At 40.6% G+C, this 21,541-nt stretch overlaps 2 protein-coding genes across 2 annotated transcripts; one reads left to right on the top strand and one right to left on the bottom strand.

Annotated features, from left to right (window-relative positions):
- Positions 1-2,394: 2,394 nt before the first annotated feature.
- Positions 2,395-8,220, bottom strand: cyp4t8 (cytochrome P450, family 4, subfamily T, polypeptide 8). Its single transcript, XM_085366395.1, has 12 exons — positions 7,928-8,220; positions 7,604-7,748; positions 7,454-7,498; positions 7,234-7,361; positions 6,957-7,081; positions 6,694-6,848; positions 6,484-6,590; positions 4,608-4,798; positions 4,336-4,469; positions 3,528-3,592; positions 3,077-3,159; positions 2,395-2,724 (listed from the first exon to the last, which is right to left on the bottom strand). Exons 1-12 carry the CDS (start codon positions 8,117-8,119, stop codon positions 2,553-2,555), a joined length of 1,542 nt encoding a protein of 513 aa, XP_085222521.1. The 5' UTR covers positions 8,120-8,220; the 3' UTR covers positions 2,395-2,552.
- An 831-nt stretch (positions 8,221-9,051) lies between these two features.
- Positions 9,052-17,054, top strand: LOC146622764 (uncharacterized). The gene is made up of 9 exons (XM_085364909.1): positions 9,052-9,332; positions 9,453-9,791; positions 9,906-10,187; positions 10,265-10,465; positions 10,548-10,658; positions 10,783-10,823; positions 10,932-11,036; positions 11,423-11,429; positions 16,876-17,054. The coding sequence occupies exons 1-9, from the start codon at positions 9,194-9,196 to the stop codon at positions 17,052-17,054; spliced, it is 1,404 nt and encodes a 467-aa protein (XP_085221035.1). The 5' UTR covers positions 9,052-9,193.
- Positions 17,055-21,541: the final 4,487 nt, after the last annotated feature.

Consider the following 21,541-nt stretch of genomic DNA (forward strand, 5'->3'; position numbering starts at 1 on the left):
TCAGCGAAAGGTTGGCAATCTGAGATAAAAGAAAGAGGACGTCATTTCATTTTTATACAACCTGTACTGGTGACTTTTTGTCCTTGTGGGTGTGTGGATTTTGTAATATGACTGTAAATAAAAGAGTACTTTTGACTCATGAGCCTTTCTGGCCCTTCTTGATACTTTCACCCAGTTGTGTATGAACCTGCACATTGCAGAAGGGGATTATAGCGTGTCTTTGTGACACTTCTGCACACGCTTTAACGACTCTTGTTGTGAAATTGCTCCAGCACCTGGCCTGTCTAACAGCAGAGATAGGCAGTGAAACTGAAGTCGGGACTTAAGTGCAGCTGTCTCGCCACACATATTCACTTCTATCTCTGCCTACCTGAAGCGAGATGATGAACCGGGTTTCTGGTTTGCAGAAGCATGTACGCATGCTGTCTAACAGTGCTGCAGGAGACTAAAAAAAGGTGTAAATGAAAACAGAAACCTTTTCACTTGTACGGAATGATAAGTGTGCTCCGCTCGTTGCTAGAACAGGTTAATTCTCTGGCTTCATCATGTGTTTTTGACACTTTAGGGACGCCATTGCTTAATTTCGCACCTTTTTGACATAAAGCAATTTTATATATTATATTATCTGTTGCAGATAGACTTCAACAAATTCTGAGACTTCTTTACTTCAAATGTTGTCTTATAGGTGCTTGCTTAAAAACTTATCAGATGGTTGTGCCAACTTAACCTTTTAAAGATCTCCTGAAGCTCCCATTTAGTTATTAGTTTGCAGTTTTCTGACCTGCATTCAGTAACTGATGAAATGTGAAACTACTCCCTCCTAACTTTGAAACTGTTGTGGTTTACAGTATCTTTGACTTAAGCCGTCTCTGTTATTGGTTACTGATTACCGACCAGTCATGTCCTTTTGAATGTGTTGGTAATGTACACCACCAGGCAAAAGTTTGGACACACCTTCTCATTTAATGTTTTTTTCTTTAAATTGACTACTTTCTGCATTGTAGATACATACTGAAGACATCAAATATATGAAGCAAGATGTATGTAATTATGTAGCAAGGAAAAAGTTGATAAATAACCGTAAATATGTTTTATATTTCAGAATAGCTTCCCTTTTCTTTGTTGACAGTGCTGCAAATCCTTGGTATTCTCTCAATGAGCTCCATGATGTAGTAACCTGACATGGTTTTCACTTTAAAGGTGTGCCTTGTCAGGGTTCATTTGTGGAATTTCTTGTCCTCTTAATGGGGTTGGGACCATCAATTGTGTTGTGCAGAAGAGGAGACTGTGTGAATCAGGCCTTTATAGTCAAATAGCTGCTAAGAAACCACAACTAAGGAAAAGCAACAAGCAGAAGAGATTTTTGGGGGGCCAAGGAACACAAGGAATGGACATTGAACCAGTCTAAATCTGTACTTCGCCGTGTCTTTGTGCGACACAGAAAAAGTGAACGGATGGTCTCTACATACATGGTTCCCACCTTGAAGCATTGAGGAGGTGTGATGGTGTACAGGATGCTTTGCTGGTGACACTTTTGGAAATGTATTCAAAATGAAGGAACACTGAACCAGCATAGCTAACACAGCATCCTGCAGCGACATGCCATTGATTTCTGGTAACCTTCCCCTCTTAAAGGACAAGTGGACTCAAAGATATCAGTCAGAGGTAAAGGTTTTGTCATTTTTCTTACATTTAATTAACCATATATATCACTCCAGTGTGAATTTGCCTTGATATAAACTGATATTTCAGATTTACAATAAGCTGTATGTATGAGGAAAGACTCTAAATGCAATGCGAGTAATTTGATACATTGTCCACATTTTTAAGCATCAACTTTACAGTCTGCCTCTGTAAAATAAGGTTATATTCCAGAGATAAACTTTGATCATATATCTATGAATTGCTTTCATGCTGACTAGATAAGACTTCATATAAATGCACAAACATAGATAAATGATCTTCATTATAGGTCAAAGAGAGCTCTCTTTTAAACAATAGAAGTAATATGGAAATATGAGCTCAATTAAACCTTTTTGATTTGGTTGATCCTGAATACTAAAATACAGTGAAGAACTTTAAAAAAATTTTGTTATTATGTTTTGTTGGAAAAAGAATGCTAATTTAATTTACAGCACAACACCAGTCCTCTTCCTCTATCTTAAAATAGAAATATTAAATGATGGAGTGTAAAACTGAGACAGAAGTTGTATTCACTAGAATTTTATCTACAGCTTTACACTGCAAATGATGTCAGTGCAATGCCATTTACTACAAATCTGTTATGTACTATAAACCCCCCCCCAATAAAACCCCCAACACAAATTCTATTACTTTCTGACAAAGTGCACAAGCTTCTCCTTTACTGTTTTAGTATAAAAAGCAGATTTTTTTCAACAAGTAATTTCTCCTAAAACATAAACTACACAACAGCGTTCATTAAATGACATGTGAAAGCTCAGTTATATAGTAGAAGTATTTCAAATCAACATAAAGTATTTACTTTCTAAATACAGTAATTTTCAGCAGTTCTTGCAGTTAGTGCACTTTAGCTAAGTCTCTAAAGGTTTGATCTTGATGTGGATGCCATTGAGTGAGCGGAGAACCAGTCGGGGGATGATCTTGGGTTTCATAGTGGGCTCCGCTATGAGCTGGTATCGCTTCAGTGTCAGAGCTGTCACCACTTTCATCTCATTCATAGCAAAGTTCTGACCGATGCAGTTTCTGAGGGAGGAAAATATTAAATGTAAGAAATATACAAGTGAATATTCTAAAGAACTGAAAAATGATGAAAATAGTTTGATCCTTCTGAGATTAGGACATGAGGAATATGAATAGTAGGGATGAGTATAGTATGTTATTTTTTAACATTCAGGGCCAAAGGTGCTTGCATTTTAAATGGGATCAATCTTAGATTACAGTGAGTTCACCCTTTCCCCTACTTGCTTTAGCCCATCATAAAACCAGTTTTTATTGTGTTGATGTAAATGGGGTCAGTGCTAAGTTACACATTCACATACTTGAGACTACTACAAGCAGTCTCTATACAGTGATATAGTTTCAGGTGAGGACAAACCTTGGCCCAGCTGAGAAGGGCACAAACGCATGAGGAGATCTCTTAGCAATGTTCTCTGGTAGGAAACGCAGAGGATCAAAGACCTAATGTAATACAGGACAAAGAAAGAGAGCAGTGTTATGTGTATTACTTATTTTCTGAACCTCATCGCCCTTATCACTTGCGCAGAGAAAACTGCATTCTGACACATAATAAAGTAAGTCATTAAACCAGCTTGAATCTGTCCTGAGGTCCACTTTGGCACCAGGGACCTACCCACCTCAGCAAATACAGCACTAGTAATTAATTTAATGCACCAGTTTCATGATTGCTTCTTCATTTATTTGATAAATTATATGCAGCCATATGAGCAGAGTGCTGACAAACTTCATAATTTTATTTCATCATAGATTCCTTTGATGATGTATTCCATGTAGTAAGTTGTGCTGGGAATAAAATTGTCTTTACTTACATTAGGGTTTTCCCAGACAGATGCATTCCTGTGAATTCCATACACACTTATTCCAACAACAGAACCTACATTTGAAAGAAATGTGTACTTAGTTTATTATTATTAAAAGATTATAGGGTGTGTGTAGCTGAACATTATTTTTCAAACAAAACAAGCATACACCATATCGAAAAATTTATTGTGACACAACTCATAATTCAAATGCAGGGGTTTTAAGTCCAGTTGGCACAGATACATAAAATCAAGCAGCTAGCCATGCAGCGTGATCAAGTGTAAGTGGTATTATTGCAAACTGGAAATGTTTAGGAAGTATAGCAACTCAGCCATGAAGTGCCAGACCATGTAAAGTTGCAGAGTTCATAAAAATCTCCAGCTCTCTGCTGACTCAGTTACTGCAGAGCTCTAAACCTCCTCTGGCATCAACATCAGTACAAAAATGGTGTGCATGGAGCTTTGTGGCTCATGGGTTCCTGTGGCTGAGCAGCTCCTGTAAACATAATGTGTAGGCGGCGGCGTACTTTATGCCCACGTTTTAGAGATCTATACTAGCTTATAGAAAAGATACTGTATGTGACAATACAATCAAATAATACCAGTGTGCCCTTGTAGAATAATAAAGTAATAAGTATTAAGTCAATATAGGTCCTTTATTGAATCGTAAAGAAAAGTAATCTATGTATCTAAAGAAAAACAACGTTGTTTAAGAGTTTGTGTTTACCATGTGGCATGAGAAATTTCCAAAAAGATTATTAAGTGAAGACATTTAATGTTTACTCTTTGATAATAACAACAGAGTAAAATCACTGACCTGCAGGCACTGTTCTCCCATCACAAAAGGTTACAGTTTTGGTGGTTTTTCTGGAAATTCCTGGTACAGGGGGGTAAAGGCGGAGAGCTTCTTTTATGCACATTGTAGTGTATGGGATTTTACTGAGATCCTCCCTTAAAATGAGACCAACATGCAGTTAGTGAAGTCAACTAATAAGAAATCTTGTTTATATGTCTCCTAATAAAGTTTTGGTACCACAGAATGGCACCAACTTGTCTCCCTATTGCAATGTTGTCCTTTCACAAGCCTACCACTCCATGGTTTCCTTGTCATGCAAGGCCTCCATAATCTCCTTCCTGCAAATCTTCTGATGTTCTGGGTTGCAGGCCAGACAGTAGAGGATGAAAGACAGGCCACTGGCTGTGGTGTCATGGCCCTCAAACATGAAGGTGTCCACTTCTGCCCGCATATCTTCATCTGACAGACCCTGCTGGTTCTCATCCTGACGTTGAAATAAAGGATATTTACAGTTGATGAAAGACAGAATGGACTGCACTATACTCTAACTGGGCTTCTCAATAAAAGTGCTTTGTTACTTTTGCTGCTCAGGCTCATTATATTACTGCATCACCCGACTTCAACTCAGCTTTAGCTGGATAACATTCATCCTTATACAGATACCTTTATAAAATTGGGAATTTATTCAGCAGCCAAGTATCAAGGTCCGCTGTTCTTCTTAAGCCATATAAAGCACTAATTGTGTCACAGGCTGGGTCTCCGACCCAGCGCTCTGAGTTCTTTTTGTATTTTTCTCATTTTTGATATGTGATTAGGTTTTGTGTTATTTCCTATTTGCCTTTAGTTTGGGCAGTTATTGGTTATTGTTCCTGGGTTTTCTATGTTTTGGGGTTTTGTATTATTCATCACGTATTAGGTCTGTTAAGTTTGTGTTGTCATGTTTAGTTTTAGTGTTTCCTGTTTTATTCTGACAGTGTCATGTGTTCTTTGTTCATTGTATTTAACTTTCCTCTCCTGGTCCTGTCATTAGGTTTATGTCAGTCAGCTGTTCCCCCATGTGTCTCCACTTCCCCTGATCACCTCTTGTATGTATTTAAGCCCTTTGTTTTCTGCATGCCATTGTCGGGTCGTCTGTTTATTCTGCCCTAGTTCTAGCCTGGTTCTGTTTATTTTGACCTCAGTCTTAGTTATGGTTTTCGTCTGTTATTCATCATTAGTCTTAGTCATAGTATTTGCTGGTTATTTTCCATCACAGTCATAGTTTAGGTTTTGGTCTCAGTACCGTTTAGTGTTTTGTTTCTTAGTGTTTTGTCAGTTTACTTTGGTTTCCTGGTTTACTCCTGCCGTCATCTAATAAAGGATCACTTTTCTGCTCAAACTTTCAACTACTCGTCATCATCTGCTTTTGGGTCCTGTTTCCACACACATCGGCGCACCCCGCCGTGACAAATTGTTTGGCAAACACCTGCCATGCAGTTAATTATTGATTTTAATTTTTCCTGCCAAGGACAACAATTTGCTATGATATACTCATAAAGGAAGGATTCTTTCTATTCTTCCATTATCGCTTGATTATATTAATATTATACAGTTATTACACAATTATGTGTTTAAGTGATATAAATAAGATTTTTCAATTTGTGTGATTTTCAGTTAAAATGCACGAAAATAAAAAATAAATAAAAATTGGATCATTTTATGCGTTTTAATGTGTTTAAAACTGAACCCATGTCACGAAAGCTAAGTCTACTAAGAGAATAAACATGCTAGCTGAGACAGCCCCTACAAGCTGCCGTTTAGAGAAGTTTTTAGGAAAGAAACTGGGCAAAACACTAACCAGTGTTGATCATTCTCTACACAAAAGAGATTTTGTATTCAGGTTGCTGCTCACGAGAATGAAAAGGCTGATCATCGTCTCTGTGTCAGAGGACATTAACATGCAGCTTGGCAACAGCATGCATCTTTGCTTATTTGCTGCATGCATATGCTATTTCAGCTTTAGGCCAGTACTTCAGATATCTGACACGATCTCAAGTTGGCACTTGCCTTATTTTCTGTATGACCTTTATGCAGGAAAACCCCAGTTTGTGACTTGCCTATACATTAAGCAAATCCTACAATGGGAAATGTGTTGAAGTAAGAGGCTGAAACTGATGACACATAACATACTCTTGCAAAGAGAAGGATGTCCAGAAAGTCCAAATATCTCTTTGCCTGTATTTGTCCAAGCTCCTTCTCTTCCTTTAGTGCTTCTCGCCTCTTTCTTATAACTTCCTCTTTAGAAAAGAATATAAAATGTAAGCATTTGTAGATCTGACACTATAATGTGAGGCTCACTGATTTTTGGCAACGGTTCAGATGAATCAAAGCAAAGCTTACCTGTATGACTGAGGGCCACCTGACGTGCTTTTCTGTATCTGAAACCATGTGGGCTAAGGTGGAAAATGAGGTCACTGTGGTACGGAAACATTCTGAGCCGAAGGTTAATTAGAAAACTGAGGTCATAAACTGCTTTGATGTATGCATTTGTTCCACTGAAATGACAAAGGAGGCAAACATTAAATGCAGATTTACAACAACCAAAGACTCAACATAAAACTGACACTGTAAATGACTCTTTAAAAAGATTCATCTGGGCTCACCCCTCTGTCTGACAGTTGCTGTAGCAGCTGAAGGCACACTTCATAATGCTGTCCAGTGTCATGAGGCTCATGTGTTTAAACAATTCAAAAGGCTCATTTGTGCTTGCATAACTTTCCCACTTATCCTGCCAACAATGAGAGAACAGATGTGATCTCTCTGCAGGATACAGACACTGCTCCTGCTTTACTTCTATGATATTTACTGACACGTGCTGACCAACACATCACGACTTTGATTTTATTTATCAATTATGCAACTAAATTGTCTTCAACGTACCAACATAGTCTCAGCAGACTCTGACATCAATTTTACGTATGGTTTCAAAACATCATAATGGAAACCTGGCGTTAAGAGCCTTCTGTGGCGGAACCACTTCTGACCTTCTGACACCAACAACCCATTTCCTGAAGAACATGTGCACGGGTGAGGAAAGCAGCAAAACAAACAACTCTGCACTTTAACAAAATGCTGTAGAAGGGAGAAAAATGAGCCTTACCAATCCAACCCTCAATAAACCGGTAGCCCAAATCATCTTTTGGTTCTGTTAGGAAACAAAACAAATAAAAATGGTGTTAGGGACCTTTAACTTTACTACACAGTTATAAATGTGCATCAACACAACAACTATGCAAAATATTTCTCACACCTGATGATGTCAGGATAGTTTTTGCATAATCTGGATGCTGAATATTGATGACACTGACAAAGGGGCCAAACCACATTGGGAAAACATATGAGTACTCCTGTCCCCATTTCACTACCTTGTCCATATCGGTCCCATCTTGTTTAAACTGAAAGAGAAAAAGTACAACTGAAACACATCACAGCAGGCAGACTTTACTCGTGTAAATTGTGTTGTTTGTCAACTGTGTGTCTCTGTTTGCAGAATGGTGTTCTCCAACATGGTGTGGTCAGCTTTACTGGACGGTTACAGATGTTACAGCTGCTGCGAGTGTGTTGATACAGTTACCTCCAGAACATGTCCAAACAGCCAGTGTGGCGGCGGCCCCGGAAAAGCTTGGAAGTTCCGCAGTGCTTCCCTTCTTTTCGCAAGTAGAATTGTTAATTTATAAACCACGACAAAAACACAGAGCACAACAAAGACGTAATGCATGTGAGGCCAGCCCAGCTGAAACTCCGCGAAAGTTTTAGTTAGTTTCATCTCGCAGGTGCAAGTGTCTTCCGCCTCCGCGTGCAGGAAAACCTCCCCAACAAAGCGCAAAAGGTGATCTGAGCTCACCTTTCTGATAAGAGCCGGAGGTAAAGCGATGTTTTCAGTGCTGTCTCCGGTAGGCGGGGAATCTGACACCCAATAAAACGCTGACTTCATGTCCTGACGGAACTGTCGGCGTTTTGAGCGCAGGAGTGCAACAGCAACATCATTACGGCGGTATATGAGAACTGGGATGATGAAGATGCAAATATGGGAAAATTAGAGTATGTAATTAAAAAGTAGATTATGAAGAAGTGCGGTTATTTACAAATTCTATCAAAAATAACTTTGTTTGTTAACCGAAATAATTTCTGCTCATGTAAAGTGAACATCACACGCAAAAATGTAGGTTTTCCTTTTGGCTATTCTGTTTGCCTGTCAAACACTTGTTCCTTCATGTAGTTACTAAATACTTTGAGGTTATTTTAAGAATTATGAACACAATAAAAATCCATTTAATTGACTTATGATTAAAAAACCTTACAAGCAAGGAAATCCTGGACAACGCCTCTAACTTTACATTGTTACATTGTATGTATGTAATTTTTTGTAATCTGAATCAATAATCCAGAGTACGTATCATACTTAATTCCCAAAGTGTAATTGTGTCAGTTGTTGTACTTGGCAGCCAATAAGTTGGTTACAAGTGCTTTGCGTGCACATGAAGTCCAAACTCCAGTGAGTTTAACCGTACGATAAACTGTACAAACAGCTCAATCACAGTTTTGGTTCAACCCCCACAAACATTATCTCAGCATAAAATACAATGTGAGAACATATTTGGCATCTATATATTAAAAAAGAAACTGGTTTGCGATGCACATTTTGTGTCTTAACACCCATACTAAATGTAAGAAGCAAATCATATGCCAGACCACATCAGAAAAACAGTGTGGGTGACAACCTTGCTAAATTTCCTCTGTACTGGCTGTTGGACCACTTCCGATGTGTCAGGCTCATTTAAACTGTTAAGCTCAATCTAAAACCTTTTGCTGAGAGGCAGAGTTTGTGATCTGTGTTTTTATGAGCAGTAATGGTACAGCCAGGATGCTTCATGTTGGGTTTTATTTCTGCGGGGACAGGAATTTCTCCCATATGAAACAGAAAGGCTTCATTTTCATCTTTTTACTTGTTTGGAACTTCTCTACTTTCTCAGGAAACAGTGAGTATCTGATCAAATCATTACTTAACTAAATTCATTATTCAAATTGCTTAATTAAATACAATGTATTTAAAATACAATTGATGAACTGACTTTTGAATATTTCATATATTTTTCAAGTGACTGTTAATTTAAATGAGCAACGTGATATTTTGCGAGTCGCAACACAACTTAATTTTTCGCTGGGATGTCGAGCTGTGATACCGTGTCAGCATTACATCCATCGATCAGACTCTTTCAAATGGTTTTACAAGAAGGACCATAGCAGTAAGCAGGTTCAGTTATTCTTCCAAGATAAGAGGGGAATGCAATATCATCAAATGTCCAATCCCAAATTGAGAATTGGATCCAATCATTCCTTGGTCATCAGCTCTTTTACCGAGGAGGATGAAGGTGTGTACTGGTGTGAAACTTGCCAAGAAACATGCCAAAAGTCCACTGACATCATAGTGAAGAAAGGTTTGTCCTGCTGTCATATTTTTCTCCGTTAAGGCAGAATCTTCCTGTGCTTATGTAAAGATTTTTACATTCGTCAAAGATGATTCTCACAATCCTTTACCTCTCTTTTTTCAGAGACGTGGAAAGAAGTCAATGAGACAGTTTACATTGTTGCTGGCAGCAGTTTTCAGCACACATGTTCAAGTAAACTTGATAAAATAAACTTTTGGACTTTTGAAGCAACGACTGCTGTTGGGAAATCAGAAGTAAGAGCAACAACAGACAATTTGACTTTCAACAAGTCTATATATATTGGAAATGTCAGAAGAGAAGATGCTGGGAAATATACCTGCTGGATGAGTAGCTGTGTCGGACACAGTATTAAGCGAGTCACTATCAATTTGTGTGTAGTTACAGGTGAGAAACTAACACACAAACATCATTGTTTCATGATAGAAGATAACCTGATGTAACCTTTTGATCTTTACTTACAGTATATGACAGTAAGGATTCATCTGCATCTTGCGCTGTGACGTGCGGCATGAAATCAAATAATCCAAACAGAACTTCAACTACATCTGTGCCTGTACATCCACACGGGTCCCTAAAGTGCAATATAGATTCAGTGTTTGATGGATACACTACAGTTACTAAGAGTCCCACATTTAGCACAAACGCATTTAGCACAACAACAGGTGGGTGTTTAGCCATATGCTGTTTGTGAATCTTTTTCACCCGAATCAAAGAAATATTAATATTTAGCTTTTGGTTTAACAGGTTTTCAAAAAGAGCCTGAAGACTGGATCCCACTTATTTGTGGTATATCAGTATCATGTGTCATTTTAATGGCACTTACAATTTTTTGCTTCAAATCAAGATTACATTCAGGTAGGCTATGCAGCTGCGCCTCACTTCCACTTCCTGTGTACATTATTGTTTTTTTATTAAATGGTTTACTTGAAAAATTTTCCCCTCTGATTCTGAATATGCTTCTGCTTCTGTCTCACCAAAGCATTTCCTGTTCAAATTTGTTGCTGTGGCTTGAATAGCAGGGTAAGTGTCTGTGCTGACATCGAGGTGTAACCTAAAACCCTCATGCAGAAATGAAGTGTGTGCGTGTTGCTTTGTCTGGGTAATGAAATGTATTGCTTTTTACTGCAGGTGGAAGAAGAGTCTTCAGTGGTTTATTCATCAATTATCATCAGGACACCGGGCAAAAGAATTAATCACATGACCTCTAGTGATTGTGTTTATTGTGAAATAAAAGTATAGAGAAAAAAGTCCAGGATAAGTGCAGTCACTTTTATTTATATAGCACATTTTAAAACAATATGGATTGGTCCAAAGTGCTTTTCAGTTGACTGTTAAAATAGGTAAGGTCATTATCCTTGCTGTCATTTGATTTAGTAACTGATTCCTCAAATTACTTAAATTGTAACTTCACCCACACGCTTGTCAAGGGGAAAATCTGAAACCATGAGTCTTTTTTTCCAACAAAGGAATGATTTCTAATCGAATCTTTAACTTAACTTTTACCTAATTCTCTGAAGGCAGGGCGGGTGTTCTAAAGTACATGGATCGAGATAATTTTAATGAGAAGCTTTCAGTGTGATACAGATGTTATGTAACAACATTTTTTTGTTGTTGCTCAGTACAGAGGTGAGGTCCATTCATGAACTGCATGAAAGCACAGTTTCTGATTACCTTGCAGATCAAGTTAAGATAAAACAAATGTAGGTAAAGAAGTTCTTTAAAGTTGACATCAAAATGTTACGGCAATTAAATGCTGCTTTCACAAAGAGGAACTTTATTAGGTACATTAATTTACTCGAGCTCATCAATTGAAACAAATTTATAAACAATTTTTTTTGTTCTTAAAAGAAAAAAAATACTTTTTACGCTAAATTTATTTTACAGCTGTATTTTGTCTTGCAGTTTTAGGTTTTACATAATCACCATATAAAATATAACCGCAGTAAAAAAGCATCTAAGCAAAAGGTTGCATAAAGAAGGCTGTTAAAAGTGTTAAAACCACAGCAGTACTGCGTCTGCAGTGTTAATCAATAATGAGCATCAGTGATAGTAAAACAATAACACCCTGCAGACAAAAGGTTGTTGTACGATTATTACTGTGAGCAATATGTGTGTTCATACTTTGAGGACATTCTGCTGAGGATAGTCACTGAAAATAATATTTTGGATTATTTTATTTGTTAAAGTGTTTTATTCAAAGTAAAGTATACAAAAAAAGTGAAAACAATAGAAAAATAGTCTTAAGAAATAAACCAAAACTCACTAAATGTGTTGTTTAAAAAAGAAACAGACATTAAAGAAAATAAAGGAAATGTTTTAATTTTTGGTGTTTAGTCAAAGATGGAAACAAAGAGGAGGCTGTGGTGAAAATGACTGTGAGTCAAATGTGTTGTACTGTACTGTTTTACTTATATTTGACCTATGTCACTAATACCACCCACATCATAAAAACAAAAACTCAGACACAGAAACTAATAAAATGTAAACTTAACATTTAACAATTAAAAACCAAACTGAAATCAGAAAATCCACCCTGAAAACTAAAATAACATCAAATTGAAAGGTGGAAAATCCTAAACTAAAATAACAATGGCAGTGTTAATAGCAGTCATCTCCGCATAGCCTAAATTGAAAACAATTTGAGTACCTCACCCACTTTTTTTATACACAACACCAACCCACAGAGTCAGACAGGACATGACACACAGGACAAACCACTACATCACGATCTGTCATTGGTGGCGGTGTGCACAGCTCTAATGAAAACAAACCCAAATAAGGCAGCTGGCCCAAATAATATCCCCAGGCATGCACTCAGGGTCTGCTCATCAGAGCTGGATGGTGTATTCATAGACATGCAATCTGCCCATCCTTTAAGTCCATTACCAGTGTGCCCCTCTCTAAGAAACATACTGGTAGTGGATTTAAACGACTATCATCCTTTTGGACTCACACCAATCGTGATGAAGTATTTAGAAAGGATCAAAAAGACTGTCCTGGCTACCATGGACTCTTTACTTTATGCATGTGCGTGTAACACCACAGTGCATCAGTCTACTAGTGAGTCACCATTTGCTCTGATGTTTGGCTGAGATCCCCAGCTACCTGTTGAGTTTTTGTTGGGTAGGATTCAGGAGCCTGTGGTTGGTAGCACCCATCATTGGATTGCAGAGCATCAGACTCGGCTATGTCATGCTTTTGAACATGCTAATAAACGCTTGGAGGCTGCAGCTAATTGGCGTGTGACATGTCACAACCAGCATGTGAGGGATGCTCCCCTGCAAGAAGGTCAGTTGACTTACCTTAAAGAGGTTGGGCTTAGAGGCCGTCATAAAATTTAGGATGTCTGGAGTTCAGTGGTGTATCAAGTGCTACAGGCCCCAGACCAAAATGGATCAGTTTACACTGTTACTCTGTCGGATAACCTTAGTCACGTGAAACATGTCCACCGTTCACTACTAAAGAATAAGGTGGAGTATGTGACTACTTGTCCTCCCAGTGCTCCAATCCAACTATTAGAAACTATGCAAGGTGGTGAGTGGTTTTTATTGATTTATGAACCTACTCCAGCCCCAAGCAATTGCCAACAAAGACAGGAGACCCCTACTTCCTGCATACCAAGTGAGCCAAAACCCTCAACATCCTCTGTGGTGCTGGTCTGCACCGATCAGCTGCCAGTTACGGCTGGTGTTCAAAATAATATTGCTTCTTCACATAGGACTACTCGTGCTAATGCTGGGACGCACTCGAATCGGCATCATCTGCCCCAGGCAATAGGAAGTAGAACAACAGGGGCTGTGAACTCCCAGGCACCTGTGCCTAATATATCTACCCTGTTTAGACCTCAGCAGTGAGTGTCAATCGTTGGGATGACGATTCAAACCCCAGGGGTAGATTGCAGTGGGTTACATTTGGTGGATGTTGGTTCATACATGGTGTCTGTGAATGCAGCATGAACTTTCACCCCTCCGTTTGCTGTTAATCAGATGTTGGTTATGAGGGACATCAGTGGTCTATTCTTGAGCTCTCGCAACTTGCACTCATTACTGTTCAAGGTGGCAAAGCTCACAGGCTGTTAGGTATTACAGACTGGATTCATTTCCCGTGACAATTGATGAATTTGTGTAACTGTTAAAGGGTGGTAAGTGGGATCCTCATGGGTTATCTACAATTTAGTGTATGGTAGGGTGGACCCCAGATGACTTTTTTTCAATTCAATTCAGTACAGTTCAATTCAATTCAATTTTTTTTTACATAGCGCCAAATCACAACAAAAGTCGCCTCAAGGCGCTTCATAGGTACAGAGAAAAACCCAACAATCATATGACCCCCAATGAGCAGGCACTATGGCGACAGTGGAAAGCAAAAACTCCCTTTTAACAGAAAGAAACCTCCGGCAGAACCAGGCTCAGGGAGGGGCCTGAGCCTGGGTCTGCTGCGACCGGTTGGGGTGAGAGAAGGAAAACAGGATAAAAGACATGCTGTGGAAGAGAGACAGAGGTTAATAACAGATATGATTCAATGCAGAGAGGTCTATTTACACATACTGAGTGAGAAAGGTGACTGGAAAGGAAAAACTCAATGCATCATGGGAATCCCCGGCAGCCAACGTCTATTGCAGCATAACTAAGGGAGGATTCAGGGTCACCTATATGCTTTAGCAAAAAGGAAAGTTTTAAGCCTAATCTTGAAAGTAGAGATAGTGTCTGTCTCCTGAATCCAAATTGGAAGCTGGTTCCACAGAAGAAGGGCCTGAAAACTGAAGGCTCTCCCTCCTATTCTACTTTTAAATACTCTAGGAACAACAAGCAGGCCTGCAGTGTGAGAGCGAAGGGTACTACAAGGTCATTAAGATAAGATGGGGCCTGATTATTTAAGACCTTGTATGTGAGGAGCAGGATTTTGAATTCAATTCTGGATTTAACAGGAAGCCAATGAAGGGAAGCCAAAACAGGAGAAATATGCTCTCTCTTTCTAGTCCCTGTCAGGACTCTTGCTGCATCATTTTGGATTAGCTGAAGGCTTTTCAGTGAGTTTTTAGGACTTCCTGATAATAATGAATTACAGTAGTCCAGGCTGGAAGTAATAAATGCATGAACTAGTTTTTCAGCATCACTCTGAGACAGGATATTTCTAATTTTAGAGATGTTGCGTAAATGGAAGAAAGCAGTCTTACATATTGGTTTAATATGTGCGTTGAAGGACCTGATGATGACCTCTTTATAACCAGAGGTGGGTCGAGTATCCAAAAATTGTACTCAAGTAAGAGTAGCATTACTTTAAAATATTATTACTCAAGTAAAAGTGAAAAGTAATCGTCAACAAAGTTACTTAAGTAAGAGTAAAAAAGTACTTGGCGAAAATCAAGTGTTTTAGGTACAGTAGCAGGGCTGCCCTGCTACCTAAAAAGGTTTTTTTTTCTGCTCTACACTTTGAGTAGTTTTGTCCTTACTTTTGCTTGTTAATAACAAGCCTGTGTGTCATGGTCCGCGGCCCGGCGTCCGGGGTGCTGCTGGGATGTCCACGCCCACGAGCGTGGCTGCTAACCCCACACCTGCATCCCATCCCAGGCGATCACCAGGTGGACTATTTAATCCTGCCCTACCTGCTGCTCCACGCCAGTCCGTAGTCGCCTCTCAGCGGTAACGTACGCCTGCGGAAAAGAACTCGTATGACAAACTCTCCATCGGACCTAACACTGTTTTTTTCCCTGTGTACCCAGATCACAACTCGGCGTGTTTTTGTTTTCGAGCCACCTGCCTGTCCACCTGTCCACCTGTCCGCCTGAGATTTGGTTCACATTCAGCTTCGCCGTCTCGACCCCTTTTGGAGCTCCACCCCCCTCTGGTTCACTCGGCCCGGCTATCACCGTGAGACGCACACTCCACCTTCCCTCGTATGCTGCCTTTTTTCCGCACCCCAGTAATCTGTCTCTCTTTTTGTTTTACAGCCTCTCACAGCCCCGCTCTCGGCGTTCCCTGTGCGGTCCCTCGGTTTCTTCTGGTTTCATACGTTGTTTTTCTGGCTACCCTCACGGGACACCTTTAGTTGCAATAAAAATTACTTTCTTTATTCGCTCCTACCCTAGTGTGTGTGTTCTGCTACTGGGTCCTGCCTGCGCTCGGAACTTCGGTTCATGACACTGTGGGCTTTTGTAACTGGTACAACATTTGCACTAGCTACTGTAATCTCTCCTGGGGTGTAACCCCCTCCCCGGGTGGCATTATCAACACCATTTAGTCACATTTACCGGTATTCTGCCTTCACACCACCACACATGCATACAGAATCAGTCCAATCATCTGTGAAAATGCTGTGAAATGACTGAAGCTGCATTTAATGCTGTCAGACTCTCTGAGAAGCTGCTGTTACTCAGACTCACACCCTTTCTCTGTAACTGAGCTCTGAACTTCCTGTAAGATAGACCCCACTCAGTCAGAGTTGAAAACCAGACATCAAACATCAGAACTGTGAGCATTGGTATTACTCAGGGGCACGTGCTGAGTACACTGCCACATGCTGTCTTCACATATGAGTGTGTGTGTCACACAGTGGAAATTTGCATTTATCTTGTATATTGTTTTTATTCTGATTTTTAGTGTTTATTTATGAGTGTTTTATTTGCATGGTTTTATTCTGTTTCTATTGCATGGTTTTTAGTGTTTTATGTGACATGGTTGTTATCCACTGTGGACTGGCTGCACATGGGACAAATTAGCTGATAGGGACCACCTGCTGAGGCAGGGGTGTGTCCAGAGGTGGCCTATCAGCTGTGTAAAGACCTTTTAAAAACAGGCTAGCTGGGCACTGAAAGAGAGAGGCCCCAGACTGGAAGGTTAATGCGAGATGGCCAGTGTGATGCGGCGACCAAGTCCTGACCTCATGGAACGGCAACAGTAAGAGACAACGCGTGTGATTGGCAGCAGGGCAGAGGTTTACCTCTGCCTGCATTTGTGAGTAGGGTCTCTACTGTTGTTTACTGGGTGCAGCTGGATTGGGAGAGGGTCACCATGGCCATGAGCCAGGGCCGCTTCTGGGACCATTGTTCTGGCCCCTATTTGTTATGTTGCAGGACACCGACGCAAGGGGAGCTGTGGCGGTGGTCGCATCATGGATTCGGGTGCAGAACGCAAGCCGGGCTGGGAAGTGATGGGCCAGCGGAAGGACAAGAAGATGGGTGGCTCTTTCTTGTCTGCTGAAGACGGGGCTGGCGTGGACTCTGCTCTAAAGGAGGAATTCCTGGCCTGCTGATGGACCCATAATGAACATGTGGCCTAATTATAGCAGGGGGGGGGGGTTTAGTGAATGTAGAAAATGGTAGTTTTATGGGTTTTAGAATTGTTTTTAGTAGAGAGCAAACATTTTATTATGTACATTTTAAGGGTGTTTTATTTGTGCTCCCTGGCCTAGTAATAAACTGTTTCTGATCAGACCTGCTCCCTCTCTGTGCCCGTGGTATCTGACTCGCTTGCTCCCCCTTGTATTTTAAAGAATCTTTCTTTTTAGCGTGACATTCTGGCGCGACCGCTTTAGTGTCCGCAGCGCGTTACATGTGCACCACCTGATCAATACCAGAATGATAACATTTGCATATGTGATTGGGCCGATTACTGGTAGGGACGGGATAGAGAAGTGATAGGACTGGTGGCCTGGTGTCAGGAAAATAATCTTGCCCTAAAAGTAGAGAAGGGCAAGAAGATCATTACTTATCTGAGGAAAAGACACTCCAATATCACACAGAGGTAGAGAGGCTGAAAGCCTTAAATTCATCAGGACACACATCTAACAGTTTCTCAAAGATGCTGACTCTCAGGTTACCAACAGAAACATCAAGGACTGTGACCTGGACGAGCTGGAGCCATTCACTTCCATTTTTTTTTTTTTTGTTCTTTTACTTTGTTGTGTTCTCGAAGTCATCACACAAGTTCTGTTTTGGTCTGTCACAAGATGTGTCTACATCTGTTAAACTGGTAGCTGATAAGTAGAAGCATACTGATTGCAAAGAGGATTAAAATACATTTAGAGGACTTAGCATCTGAGGCTCAAAGTGGCAGGTCTGGTTATCTGAGTGATTCATTGCGAAGATATGGTGGGTCATTGAGTTACGTTTTTGACGAATTTGATGTAAGGTTGTATTTTTTCTACAATTTCAATATTTTTTTTCACTCCTTTAGAATGTTGAAAATACTATTAAAGGAAAGCAAAACGTACTTTTCTGTCAAAACACAGGGCTGATTTCTATCATGAAATCATATAATACAAGTGTATTACTGACAGCAACCTTTTCATTCCATATATTAGACCAGCATCATATGAACTAAAGTGTCCTGCATTTTTCCCAACAAGCCACTAGGTGTTGGGTTGTGCACAAAGGTCAGCATTTTCGGTGACACTGGCACTTGCAGAAATTATTGCTATATATGTGGCATCACATGAAAGTGGAGCTTCAAGCTTCTAAACGTTCACATGTCGCTGATAAGCTATTTGCCCTGTCCAAACAGTATTCTGAACATATGTGCTCTTTGGCTTTTTCAAGTATATTACTTTAAAATGGTTTGCTGCCCTCACAGGTGTACTCTCACAGTTTTGTTCTGCTGGGCATTTAAATGAACTTTTGTGGCCAAGTTTGTGGCTAAATTGGCCAAGTTTCGGTGGACCATCAAATTGTGTTACATCTTATATTGTATAGTGGTTTGGATTTTTCTTTTTCAAATATGAACAGAACAGACGTAGTAGTAATTGAGAGGAGCTGTTTGGTGATTTGTAGCAAAGGTTCCTAGCTGGAATTGCAGATTAAATGCTGTGGTCTCAGCGCAGCATGCATTCTGACCACAAGGCTGCCACATAACATTGTTGTTTCTTTTTGATGTGGTGCCTGGTCTGACATCGGCCAAAAAGTTAAACCAGTTGGCTTGAGTTTATTTCTTTATATGGTAGCGGCAGAAGATGCAATGCATTTTAGGAGTTTTCACAGGAAATTCAAGTGATCAGTTATTAGGATCTTAAATCAGCGAAAGGTTGGCAATCTGAGATAAAAGAAAGAGGACGTCATTTCATTTTTATCCAACCTGTGTTGGTGACTTTTTGTCGTTGTGGGTGTGTGGATTTTCTGGGTGGATTTTGTAATATAACTGTAAATAAAAGAGTACTTTTGTCTCGTGAACCTTTCTGGCCCTTCTTGATACTTTCACCCAGTTGTGTATGAACCTGCACATTGCAGAAGGGTATTATAGCGTGTCTTTGTGACACTTCTGCACATGTTTTAACGACTCTTGTTGTGAAATTGCTGAAGCACCTGGCCTGTCTAACAGCAGAGATAGGCAGTGAAACTGAAGTCGGGACTTAAGTGCAGCGGTCTCGCCCCACATATTCACTATCTCTGCCTTCTTAAAGCAAGATGGTGAATCAGATTTCTGGTTTGCAGAAGCATGTACACATGCTGTCTAACAGGCCAGCAGGAGACTGGCGCACAGTGTACAAAGGCGCACAAAGGTGTAAATAAAAATGGAAACCTTTTCACTTGCATTGAATGATAAGTGAATGATAACAGCATAATTATCTGGCTTCATCATGTGTTTTTGTCTTTTTTCGGGGCCAAGGAACACAAGGAAAGGACATTAGCCCAGTGGAAATCTGTGCTTCGCCAAGTTTGAGATCTTTGGTTCCACCTGCTGTGTCTTTGTGCGACACGGAAAAAGTGAACGGATGGTCTCGACATGCATGGTTCCCACCATGAAGCATGGATGAGGACGTGTGATGGTGTGGGAGGTGTTTTGCTGGTGACACTGTTGGGAATTTATTCAAAACTGGAGTCACACTGAACCATCATGGCTAACACAGCATTTTACAGCGACATGCATCCCATCCGGTTTGAGTTTAGTTGGAGCGTCATTTACAGGACAATGATCCCAAACACACCTCCAGGCTGTGTGAGGGCTAACTGGCAAAAAAGGAGAGTGGAGTGCTGTGCCAGATGGCCTGGCCTCTACGGTCACCTGACCTAAGCCCAATGGAGATGTTTTGGGATGAGGTGGACCGCAGAGTGCTCAGCAAAAGGGCCAACAAGTGCTCAGTATCTCTGGGAACTCCTTCAAGACTTTTGGAAAACCATTTCAGATGATGACCTCATAAAGGACCTTGGACCACTGGCCAACACTCCAGTCCTTCTTCTACTTGGCCCAGTTGAGACACTTCTGACTTTGGCTCAGGCTCATAAGGGGTTTGACCCGAGGAACCCAACAGTTGTAGCCCATCTCCCAGATGCGCCTGAATGTGGTGGTTTTTGGAGCTGTGACTCCTGCCTCATTCCAGTCTTTCTGGATCTCTGCCAGATTCTTGAATTTCCTCTGGCTGATAATCCACTGAAGGCCATGGTCATCTTGGTCATTTTGCCTGTCCACTAGACTTTCCATTGATATGCTTGGACACAGCACTCTGTGAGCAGCCAGCCTCCTTAGCTATGAACTTTTGTGGCTTACCCATCCAATGGAGGGTATCAATGATTCTCTTCTGGCCAGTTGTGAAGTCTGCAGTCTTCCCCATATTGAATCTAACTGGGGCAATTGAACCAAATTGAAGCAATTTGATGACACCTGGGAAAACCTGTAAAATTTGGGCTGATGTCTTCACAGTATTGTAATTCCTGATTTTGTGGGTTTTATGAACTGGATGCCCAAATTACATACAAAGAAACAACTACAGTGGGGCAAAAAAGTATTTAGTCAGCCACCGATTGTGCAAGTTCCCCCACTTAAAATGATGACAGAGGTCAGTAATTTGCACCAGAGGTACACTTCAACTGTGAGAGACAGAATGTGAAAAAAAAATCCATGAATTCACATGGTAGGATTTGTAAAGAATTTATTCGTAAATCAGGGTGGAAAATAAGTATTTGGTCACCTCAAACAAGGAAAATCTCTGGCTCTCACAGACCTGTAACGTCTTCTGTAAGAAGCTTTTCTGTCCCCCACTCGTTACCTGTATGAATGGCACCTGTTTGAACTCATCATCTGTATAAAAGACACCTGTCCACAGCCTCAAACAGTCAGACTCCAAACTCCGCCATGGCCAAGACCAAAGAGCTTTCGAAGGACACCAGGAAAAGTATTGTAGACCTGCACCAGACTGGGAAGAGTGAATCTACAATAGGCAAGCAGCTTGGTGTGAAAAAATCAACTGTGGGAGCAATCATCAGAAAATGGAAGACATACAAGACCACTGATAATCTCCCTCGATCTGGGGCTCCACGCAAGATCTCATCCCGTGGGGTCAAAATGATCATGAGAACGGTGAGCAAAGATCCCAGAACCACACGGGGGGACCTGGTGAATGACCTGCAGAGAGCTGGGACCAAAGTAACAAAGGTCACCATCAGTAACACACTACAACGGCAGGGAATCAAATCCCGCAGTGCCAGACGTGTTCCGCTGCTGAAGCCAGTGCATGTCCAGGCCCGTCTGAAGTTTGCCAGAGAGCACATGGATGATACAGCAGAGGATTGGGAGAATGTCATGTGGTCAGATGAAACCAAAGTAGAACTTTTTGGTATAAACTCAACTTGTCGTGTTTGGAGGAAGAAGAATACGGAGTTGCATCCCAAGAACACCATACCTACTGTGAAGCATGGGGGTGGAAACATCATGCTATGGGGCTGTTTTTCTGCCAAGGAGACAGGACGACTGATCCGTGTTAAGGACAGAATGAATGGGGCCATGTATCGTGAGATTTTGAGCCAAAAC

Source organism: Diplotaxodon limnothrissa, linkage group LG11 (assembly GCF_057381915.1).
Source record: "Diplotaxodon limnothrissa isolate DT_005_m linkage group LG11, D_limnothrissa_male_GT1.1, whole genome shotgun sequence".
In the NCBI taxonomy this organism is placed as follows: Eukaryota; Metazoa; Chordata; class Actinopteri; order Cichliformes; family Cichlidae; genus Diplotaxodon; species Diplotaxodon limnothrissa.